At 47.5% G+C, this 11,478-nt stretch overlaps 1 protein-coding gene across 1 annotated transcript in view; it reads left to right on the forward strand.

The window, feature by feature from the left end:
* The window catches only part of LOC308362841 (UPF0606 protein KIAA1549), a gene marked incomplete at both ends in the record, with an annotated part of 18,239 nt that extends 6,761 nt beyond the window's left edge, over window positions 1–11,478 (forward strand). The window contains 19 exons of the mRNA XM_080835569.1: window positions 1–652; window positions 945–1,033; window positions 1,552–1,729; window positions 2,043–2,173; window positions 2,358–2,547; window positions 3,076–3,135; window positions 3,449–3,594; window positions 4,175–4,355; window positions 5,507–5,691; window positions 5,965–6,173; window positions 6,400–6,545; window positions 6,960–7,213; window positions 7,799–8,028; window positions 8,231–8,363; window positions 8,590–8,919; window positions 9,578–9,630; window positions 9,776–9,885; window positions 10,257–10,408; window positions 11,248–11,478. The exon at window positions 1–652 is cut by the window's left edge and continues 572 nt beyond it. Of these exons, the coding sequence (XP_080691695.1) occupies window positions 1–652; window positions 945–1,033; window positions 1,552–1,729; window positions 2,043–2,173; window positions 2,358–2,547; window positions 3,076–3,135; window positions 3,449–3,594; window positions 4,175–4,355; window positions 5,507–5,691; window positions 5,965–6,173; window positions 6,400–6,545; window positions 6,960–7,213; window positions 7,799–8,028; window positions 8,231–8,363; window positions 8,590–8,919; window positions 9,578–9,630; window positions 9,776–9,885; window positions 10,257–10,408; window positions 11,248–11,478 (3,660 nt within the window). The remainder of the gene's footprint in view (window positions 653–944; window positions 1,034–1,551; window positions 1,730–2,042; window positions 2,174–2,357; window positions 2,548–3,075; window positions 3,136–3,448; window positions 3,595–4,174; window positions 4,356–5,506; window positions 5,692–5,964; window positions 6,174–6,399; window positions 6,546–6,959; window positions 7,214–7,798; window positions 8,029–8,230; window positions 8,364–8,589; window positions 8,920–9,577; window positions 9,631–9,775; window positions 9,886–10,256; window positions 10,409–11,247) is intronic.

Here is an 11,478-nt window from a genome sequence, read left to right on the forward strand (position 1 = left end):
CCTGGGGCAGGCGTGGACGAGGAGCTGGACTTTGATTGGGCGGAACTGTACCCCATTGAGCCCACAGAGATGTTGCTGCCGGACATGAACAGCCTAGAGTACTACAACATGCTGCAGAACCGTGACAACACCACGCACAAACACACACACACACACACGCACAGCAAGGAGGCCAAAGAAAACACCAGCTCCGGACAGGAGGTCAGGGACAGCGAAGATAGTCCTCTCATCTCCCCCACCCCCACACACACCTACACAAAAATGCAAACGCACACTCAAGCCCTTCCTCCTGTGCCCAGCCCAACTAAACCTTCCATTACTGCCACCCCTTCCCTCTCTCCGCCTATTCTCCGGGGCCCCCCCACAGACACCCACCGGCCCTCCCCCCCAAAGCCCACCCCTCACGCCACCATGGGCATAGCGCGCCCCCCTGGTCCTCCAGCAATACCCCCTCCGGCCCCGACGTTGCCCCGAAGACCGACCACACAGGCAGTCACCATCAAGCCACCTCGCACCCCCTCCGTACCCCGACTCAGCACCATGCCTTCGACACGAGCCCCACTGCCTACAACTCCCAGTATCCCCATCTCTCCACAGAGCAGGCAGCCCTTGTGTAACATAAGTAGACCTGATATGTACCTGGTGCGAGTAGGTATGTTGGTTCAGTCATAGTATTTCATAGAAGTGCTGTTATACTTTTCGTGTTTTACAGTTTAGTGTAAATAAAACACATAAATTAACCTGAATGTTGACACATGACAGCCACATCCATTTTTAACTGTGCAATGTCCAAACACATCACTATGTGTGTGCTATATCTCCTGTTATCAAACAGTACCTAGTGCTGCCTTTCTGGTATTACTGGTATTATTCATGGTATACTGTACAGTGTATGCTATAGCACTGGGGCAGTGATGACCTCTGCCCTCTGCTGGCTGTTGCAGGTATGCCAGTGGGCACTTCAGTGGCGTTCGCCAGAGCACACATCAAGGACATCCTGAGAAGGGAGTTCAACCGCTCTGTGGAGCTTCAGGTATGTGTCCCATAGTCAGGGATTCTTTCAGAGTGTTTTCAGGAAAACTCAGGACAACTCAGAGCTTCAGGTTTTCCTGTGTTTATCTTAGCGATCAGTAGAAGCAGAACACACACACTCAGACCAAAGGTACATTTGAAGAGAAATGTAAACCAAACCTAAAATTATAGATTTAATCTATCTGTTATAGATTTATTCTCTGCTGTTCTGTCCCTCTGGTATTTATACACAAACAGATGCGACGCACTCACATTTATATATAGGCTCTTTATATGTGAACCTAAAATAGCCCGTCCTCACACAGAGTCTTGTGTATGAATACTTATGGCCCTGCTAATGGCTGTAGGAACTAGGGCAGAGGGCTTTCATCTCAACACAATGCTCTCCAGCCTATTCAGTATTGGATACATATATACCCGTGCATATAAATATTTCTGTGTTTCTTGGTGTAACATACTGAAGCATAATGAAGAGATACAACAATATGCCTAAAACTAATGACCTTTCACCTTTGCCAGGTCTTGAAGGCTCCGCCCAACTTCATCTTCCGAACGGTGGCCGGTCCACTGGTGTTCACGGCCATGTCTGTCATCAACACTCTCCGCCAATCAACACGCAGCTCGGCCTCCAGCACCATCCTCTCAGCCACTTCCATCTCCGTGACTGTGCCCGACTACAAGCACCTGGTGCACTCAGGTGTGTGATGTGTGTGTGTGTGCGTGTGCTTGTACGTGTACGTGTGCATGTGCGTGTGCGTGTGCGTGTGCGTGTGCGTGTGCGTATGCGTGTGCGTGTGTGTGTGTGTAATATTGCCACTTTTATGTATGTATTTTTATGTATACATTTAAACTATATAAACTGTTTTGTTGTCACTTTTCATAAATTGAGCAATTGTGTGCATGTGGGTTTAGCAACATACTGTAAACACCCATGAAAGGAGAATTGTGTACATCTTTTAATCATTTAGAACTAGTACATTTGGCCGTTGTGTGTGTGTGTGTGTCTGCAGTACTGCAGTTTGTGCCAGGCCACGTGGATGTGCGTGTGTGTAGCTTCAGTGAGCAGGTGGAGCGTGGTCTGCTCACAGCCTATGCTGAAGTTCGACGCCGCTACCAGGAGAACGGGAACTTTACCATAGAGGTAACTAGGACAACGTTAACCTTGATATGGTAAAAAAAAAGACTTTACACAGCTCTTTACCTAATTGAACATCCCATTTTTTGTACCTGTGCATGTGCGTGCGTGTGTGTGTGTGTGTGTGTGTGTGTGTGTGTGTGTGTGTGTGTGTGTGTGTGTGTGTGTTATATTTGTGTGTTTCTCCCAGATTTTCAACATCACAATTAGCATGGCCAAAGCCCAGCGTCAGCAGCAGAGGGCGCCGGTGGACATCACTTTCGCCGTGCGGGAGGAGCGCGGCTACCTGCTAGGGTCAGAGGTCAGCGCCCACCTGAGGCAGCTCAGCATGGTGGAGTACAGCTTCTACCTGGGCTTCCCTGCAGTGCAGATAGCAGAGCGTGAGTTTATACACACACATGTACACACACACACACAAACACAAACACACACACATACAAATACACTGTATTTAGTATGGTGGAGTACAGCGTGAGTTTATACACACACACACACACACACACACACACACACACACACACACACATACACATACGCATATACTGTATTTGTAATGGTGGATTACAGCGTGAATTTATACACACACACACACACACATACCCACACATATGCATACACATATGCATACACTGTATGGTGGAGTACAACTTGAGTTTATGCAGACACATACACACACACACACATTTAGTATGTTGTAGTGTAGGCACTAGAAAAAGTTAAGTGAACTGGTATTCACACCCTCATATACATCAACCTGTGTGCAGGCAGTTAAAGTGTTTTAGCCTGAAATGACTTGACTGTCAATTCTCATCTCTTGTGTATGTGTGTGTGTGTGTGTGTGTGTGTGTGTGTGTGTGTGTGTGTGTGTGTGTGTGTGTGTGTGTGTGTGTGTGTGTGTGTGTCCACAGCTTTTCATTACCCTGAGCTCAATATGACCCATCTGCTGCGAACCTCCTGGGTGAAGACGGGTAAGAGCGTAATGACATCACAGTGTCACTGTTTATGTGTGTGTGTGTGTGTGTGTGTGTGTGTGTGTGTGTGTGTGTGTGTGTGTGTGTGTGTGTGTGTTGGTGTGTGTGTGTGTTTGTGTGTGTGTGTGTGTGTGTCAAAATAAATCTTTGTTATTGTATGTTTCAGTGTGTGTGTGAGAGAGAGTACACTGCTAAACTATAAAACTATCTGTGTGTGTGTGCTTCTGTTCTGATGACCTTGTGTGTGTGTGTGTGTATGTGTGTGTGTGTGTGTGTGTGTTTGTGTGTGTGTGTGTGTGTGTGTGTGCAGTGCTGTTGGGTGTATTAGACCAGCGCGTGAGTGAGCGCACGTTCCAGGCCAAGATGGAGAGGCGACTGGCCCAGCTGGTGGGGGAGGGACTTGGAGTCAGCCGACGCTGGAGGAGAGAAACCACTGTGGGCAACAACAGCGTACAGGTACACACACACACACACACACACACACACACACACACACACACACACACACACAAACACACTCACACACACACACACACTCACACACAGACACAGACACACCCACACACACACACAAACACACACACACACACACACTCACACACACACACTCACATACAGACACAGACACACCCACACACACACACACACACACACACACACACACACACACACTCACACACACACACACAGACACACCCACACACAGACACACACACACACACACACACACACACACACACACACACACACACACACACACACACACACAAACACACACACACACACACACACACTCACACACACACACTCACACACACACACACTTACACACAGACACACACACACACACACACACACACACACACACACACACACACACACACACACACACACACACACACACACATACACACAAACCAACAAAGATATTCAGTTTGACACACATACACTCGCAGAGCCATGCACACTTAACTTCCTGCCCTATTTTTTAGTTCCTCACATACTTCCTGACTATCTGTCGTCCTCCTCCCGTCAGGTGGTGCGGGCGGTGCGTCTGGAGGGCTCAGACCACCCTCTGGAGCTGGTGTACTTTGTGGAGGGGGGAACGGGGGAGAGGCTGCCGGCGCACACCACCGCCGCTATGCTCAACCGCATCAACCTGCAGAGGGCTGCCATCGTGCTGGGATACCGCGTGCACGGGACAGTCCTGGCTCAGGGTGAGAGAATACACACACTGTCACATACAGAAATACACACACACATATATATAAATTATATATAGACATATGTGTGTGTAAGTGTGTGTAAGTGTGTGTGTGAGTGTGTGTGTGGTGTGTGTGTGTGTGTGTGTGTGTGTGTGTGTGTGTGTGTGTATGTGTGTGTGTGTGTGTATTTAATCAATGCCTAACTGTGTCCTCAAGGTAGAGGCTTGCACCCCTGCGGGAGTACCTACATACACTGTCACAAGCATACATAAACACACACAAACACACACACACACACACACACAAACACACACACACACACACACACACACACACACACACACACACACACACACACACACACACACACACACACACACGTATATATAAATATGCCTAACTGTGTCCTCAAGGTAGAGACCTGCACTCCAGCAGGAGTACCTACCGCCGGTCCCAGCACAAAAGACTGGGACTAGTTTTGATTGTGGAGGGCGGGTGCAGGAAAACAGATGCATCGGGAGAGCATGTGAGAGACGTGACTCGCCAGATTCCTGCTAAATATAAATATACGTACAATAAAAGGAAATAAAAGTAAATTTTTTCTTAAACTATAGAATTGTATTCTTGTTTGCACAAGGACAGCAAGAAATAACCAATATTTGCCATAAACATGCCTAAGATTAGTATATTTATGTGGGAACGAACTTTCAGTATTTTGCGGACTAGAGTAGGACAAAACGTGAAAGATGTAGACGGGGGCCGGACTAAATTTGACATCGTTTGGCGGGAGCAGGGCTGAAAAATCCATCCCATTTAGACCTCTAACTCAAGGGACACAGTTAAACATCTAAATATGGTTCATACTGACTTTAACAGCAACACATACAAACACACACTTACTCACAAACCTCCATTTGATTTTGTAAACTCCAGCACACACGTGCATTTGGTTGTGTGTGGTTGTGTGTGTGTGTGTGTGTGTGTGTGTGTGTGTGTGTGTGTGTGTGTGTGTGTGTGTGTATGTGTGTGTGTGTGTGTGTGTGTGTGTGTGTGTGTGTGTGTGTACAAGAGTTTGTCGGTTTTCTCCCTTTCTTTGTGCATCTCTGCTCTGTGTCTTTGTTGTCTCTCATCTGTATACGCGTCTGCTCCTTGCCCCTCTCTAGTGGTGGAGAAGCTGGCCCTGTCGCCATCGGAGACGCAGCCCAGCAGCGTGTGGCTGGTGGTGGGGGTGGTGGTGCCGGTGCTGGTGGTGCTCTTCATCATCGTCATCCTCTACTGGAAGCTCTGCCGCTCCGAGAAGCTGGAGTTCCAGCCTGACGCCATGAGCACCATCACCCAGCGACAAAAGGTCAGAGGTCTTGCCAGGGGGGTCACCCAAGGGTCACAGAGGTCAAGTGCCCCATAAGGGCCATATGCCTCTTAGTGCAGTTTATTTTATTTTAACGAAATGAGTAAGTAAAACAGCTATGCTGAGCGGCCAAACTGAACTCTGTGGCAGCCATGTAAAACACCAAGGCTTACACGGGTTACACAAAACAACTTTTTGTTTGTGTGTGGTTATACATTTATGTTTACGTGTGTGTGTGTGTGTGTGTGCGTGTGTGTGTGTGTGTGTATCCAGCTCCAGGCCCCAAGTGTAAAAGGTTTTGACTTTGCCAAGCTGCACCTGGGCCAGCACAGCAAAGATGACATCATGGTGATCCAGGAGCCCGGCCCCTTGCCCCCGCAGATTAAAGAGCCCTCCCCTTCAGAGGGCGGAGAGCTGAACACGCCCAAATCCAAGAGCTCTTCCACTAAAGTGTCTCGCAACGCAGGGCGAAGACGAGGCCGGTCAGTACTGCGTGTGTGTGTGTGTGTGTGTGTGTGTGTGTGTGTGTGTGTGTGTGTGTGTGTGTGTGTGTGTGTGTGTGTGTGTTTGAGTGTGTTTGTGGGCAAGGGAAAGAGATAGGGGGCAGAGATGTGTCTGGCATCACAAAATTCATCTCACTTTTGACATACAATGAGTTTAATCTACGTTGTGAAAGACACATCGTCACCGTTGTTTGTGATTGGTCAGGTTGTCTCCATCTGATGGCGACTCACTGGGCAGTGAGGCGTCCAGTGGGCGGGACTCAGCTGAGGAGAGCACACGCCCAGCTGTCATGCCCAGTGAAGGAAAACAGCATCGGAAAAGCAAACACTGTGAGTTACAATCAGCATACTGTTCACATTAATTCAGCATGCTGTTCACATTAATTTATAATTAATTAATAATCACATACTGTTGTCAGTCACATTAATTATCCCTCATTATTCCCTCCCCTCCCTCTTCTTCATTCTATGGCCTTGCAGCAAAGAGCAAGTTGGGTAAGATTTTGTCTTCTGAGATCCCTCTAGAATTTGACTGAAATGTGCACCAAGTAACCAATAGAACATTGAAAGTTGTAAGTTAAGTTGAAATGCATCTGAACTGGTGACCGAAAATAGAACCGAAATGAATAGAGCTTAACTGAATTTTCAGTAGAACTGGAATCTCATTAGTGCAAGCTGCTAGCTCTTCAAACATCATCTTTGTTTTATTGTCCTCTAAACTCGATGCCTCGACAACCTTTCACCTTTGACCTTCCCCTGCAGCAGCTGGGGGCAGCGGAGCGGACGAGCAACTATCGTCCTCGTCCATCTTCGAGCACGTGGACCGCATGTCACGAGGTTCCTCGGACGGAACTCGCCGCGTCTCCAACAAGATCCAGCTGATCGCCATGCAGCCAGTCCCCAGCCCATCCACACCACAGTCACCGCTGCCACACCACGAGCACACACACGCACACACACACAGGCACACATACACACTCACCGAGAGAGGCCCTGACGGCACGCAGGTTAACACTGAGGTAGGACATCTGATTGTACGCATACTTGTACACACACATACATACATAAACAGTTTTACACACACACACATACGTAAACAAATAGTTGTACACACACATATTCAATTCAGTTTTATGTATTTATATAGTGCCGTAACAATAACAATTGAACTTGTCTCAAGGTGTTTTACTGAACCCAAGTCTGAACCCCCTAGGAAAGTCTTTGTTTCCACAAAATAATGCTTAGTCAGCTCAGGCACACACAAAGTCTATTCAACACTTAGTGTGTGTCAGTGGTGTTGTGTTTTGGTGTACTTGTTGTGTAAGTGTGTCATTTCTATGTTTATCTCTTCTTTCCCTTGCTTTCTCCTCTCTCTCTCTCTCTCTCTCTCTCTCTCTCTCTCTCTGTCTCTCTCGGTTTGTCTGTATGGTCTCTGTTGAAGGTGTTTGTTGACAATCCCTATTCTTCTTAATGTTTTGTGTGTGTGGCTCTTGTGTGAATGAATGTGTGTATACTCTGTGTGTATTTGTGTGTGTTTCTGTGTGTGTGTGTGTGTGTGTGTGTGTGTGTGTGTGTGTGTGTGTGTGTGTGTATGTGTGTTGCAGATTGCTGTGGCTCTGCGGCATAAGTCAGAGATCGAGCACCACAGGAATAAGATCCGTCTGCGGGCCAAGAGGAAAGGCCTGTACGAGTTCCCCTCCATGGAAGACATCATGGCTGCCTTCGGAGACAGCGAGGAGCAGCAGCGAGTGTGTCAGCAGATCCACAAGATCCTGCACCCGGATTCACACTCCTCACACTCACACACACCCAGCGCAGACAGTCAGCGCAAGAGGTACGCACACACACACACACACACACAGTGCTCAGAGTCAAAGCAAGAAGTACTGTACATACTCCTCGTAGTCCTCGCATACACTCACCAACAAGTGATAGAATCATCTGTGCACAAGGTGCAAATGGCACACACATACATAAGTGTACACACATGCACTCTGGCATTCTAACACAAATACAATCACACCGTGTTTTCACAGTGCTAGAAGTAGGCGTTCTCCACGGCAGAGGCGGGGTCACCCTATGATTGGCAGTCTGGATAAGGATCGCCTCATCAACGACAGAGATGCCACCTACAGGAAGTACCCTGGAGTCAACAATGTTGCCTATATGGTGAGAGGCTGAACACAAACATACATATGCACACATGCACACACACACACTCACACACGCACACACACACACACCACTATACACTATACTATATTTACTATGGCTATACTCAACTATACAACTATACCCATCCACTCACACCTTTCAGTTACTCATATATTAACATGCTGGCATAAACGGTCCTCACACACACTCACACACATGTGGGCGTGTTGCTCTCTTGCAGTCGGACCCTGAGCAGCTGACTGCCGGAAGCCCCTCACCTGTCGAGGACTTTGCTCCTGGTTCCCCTCCCTGTGGTCATGCCCCGGCCCCGCCCTCATACCAGCCCCCTCAGCCAACCATAGAAGAGGCTCGTCAGCAGATGCTTTCCCTATTGGATGACGCCTTCGCTCTGGTGTCTCCCTCTTCACAGGGAAGCCCCGCCCCTCTGGCACTCACTGGTGTGGTCGGGGTGACAGCAGGAGGCGGGATTAGTCCTGGACCTCCTGCCTCACCGCCACCTCGTCCAATCAGGCACTGGGGCTCTGCGCCCTCAAATAGCCCTTTCTCTGCGGTGAGTGCATGAGTCTCTGTGGTTACAGGTGTGTGCGTGTGTGTGTTTGTGTCTTTGTGTGTGTTCAAGTATTGGAATATTCTTCTACAACTGTAAATATACTGTGTACAGAGTGTAAAATACAGAGTATATATCTGGATGTGTGATTGTGAGATTCGGTGTGTGGTCCTGTAGTCACCATATGGGTTGTTTAGGGATGATGATGACTGTGTGTGTGTCTTTGTGTACACTGAGACTATACCCCCCCCCACACACACACACACACACACACACACGCACACGCACACCTTCTTCATCTTCACACAAATGAATTTTCTTAATTTCAAGCAATTACATTTCTAAAGATTCCCCAGTTCTTTTGTCCACCCTAACACTCCCAGTGTTTAAAAGACAAAGAAGACAGCAGTTGACTTTTAAAAAGAGTGGATCAGTTAGTTGGGCAGCAACACCAGTTTGGCCTGATTGTCAGGAGTTTCAGAGTTAGGCTGTTTAGATTGGGAGAGCAGGTGTGGTTGGGAAGGACAAGTTTCTGTTGGTGGGACAACTGAAACAGGGAGTGACGGTTATTTATTTTCTTCCTCTTTCTCTCTGTTTCCATAAACCTCTCTTTTCTTTCTTTCTTTCTTTCTTTCTTTCTTTCTTTTTTCTCTTCTAATAGAGGTATGCAGAGCTGGGGATGTCCCCTACGTCTGTACAGGGTCTATACCAGAGGTGAGTGTGTATCTGTGGTGTGTCTGTGTGTGGGGGAGAGTTGGTGTATGTGTGTAAAAGGCATTCTATCTCAAATTATAAACCTGGAAATTCTTCACCATGTGACTGTGCGTGTGTGTGTGTGTGTGTGTGTGTGTGTGTAAAGAGAGGCGCTGGTTTCTGGCTACCTGCCGTCAGATATGTACCCCAGCAGAGGGCAGTATGGAGAGGAGCAGTCCTGCTCTTCTAGACCACGACCTGTAGGAGGCAGTACAGGTAATGCCTCTCTCTTTCACTTTCTCTCTCTCTCTCTTTCTTTCTCTCTCTCTTTCTTCCTTTCTCTCTCTCTCTCACACACACACACACACACACACACAAATGCAATCAAATCACACAGGAAATTGTCACTGGATATGATTTGACTGGGTTTGATTGCTAATATTCCTGTCTAATAATGCATGGATGCCCTATCTGCTTTTCCATTAATACTTGCATGGGGATGTTTGTGCATAGTCTAATGTGTATGTGTGTTTGTGTGTTTGTGTGTGTATGTATGTGTGTGTGTGTGTATGTGCATGCGTGTGTGTTTCTGTTTGCCTGTGTGTGTGTGTGTGAATGTCTGTGTGTGTGTGTTTGTGTGTATACAGGTGCCCAGCTACAGCAGCTAACACAGGTAGGTCTGTCCAGCCGTATGGGTGTGTATGGCGTGGGCCGCAGTGTGTCAGGCCCCTCTGGCTGCAGCTGGCTCCAGTACCGCTCAGACGATGAAGATCCCAGGCTTGGGTCTGACAGAGACAATGTGAGTCTCTCTTACACACACACACTCTCGTATGTTTTGTACTTATAAGTATAAACAAGTACCTCTGGATATACAGTATATATACAATAACATAGACAACACATACATTTTTAAGAAATATGGCACGAGTTGAGATGGTAAAGGATATCCTCATGGATGTGGTTCAGCCTTAGACACCTGACCCCTGGCAGAACACCTCAATCACCAGTGTCATATTGCTTTTATACAACAGTTCTGCTACTGTTTGAGGACACTGAATTTATTTTTTTCTCTCGTTTATTTCAATTTTGTTTATTCATTCTCCACCCCCCATAATAGTTCCAACCTGTGATTCTGGCATTGCCAGGCAATGAATACTGTCACTCTTGAATCAGAGAGGCGATTTGTGCACATTGATTTGTACACTCAACTGTCTTCATGTTCAATATTCATTTGTAGGCCTACATTCCCCCCACTCCATTTCGTCCCTCTGCTCACTCGAAAAAGAATGGAATGTTGAGGTTGTTCAATTCAACGGTTAAAGTATATCAAACTAGTCAAACAATGGATTACTAGTCATGGAGGGTCAGAGTGAGGTTGTTCCAGGATACCCTCACTCATGGAATGCCTTTTGTTCAATCAGAAATGAATAAATCGACCAGATCTAAACTGTTGTATAAATATCTAAACTCACCCGCACATACATACAGTTCTTAGTCTTCTTTTAAACTGGTACCTGCAACACTTAAACATAAGGACACGCATACTCACGCACACACACTTGTGCACACTCTCACACAAACACACACACATACTGTACACACGCTGATTGTAACCCTCGTCCTTGTTCTCCTCCTCAGATGCTGAACTACTCTGCTGAGTACTCTTCCTCCCCCCTGTTCCAGATGCCCCGCACCGCTCTCACGGACCCATCTGCACCCCCGACGCCAACCTACTCGCCCCCCACCCCGCCCGATGGACCCCCACCGGACCCCCCATCCCAGTCCTCTGCCTCCCTCATCAAAGCCATCAGGGAGGAGCTGCAGAGACTCAGCCAGAAGCAACCCCCCATGGCCGCCTACCACAGCTAA

Source organism: Sprattus sprattus (assembly GCF_963457725.1).
Source record: "Sprattus sprattus genome assembly, chromosome: 3".
Lineage (NCBI taxonomy): Eukaryota > Metazoa > Chordata > Actinopteri > Clupeiformes > Clupeidae > Sprattus > Sprattus sprattus.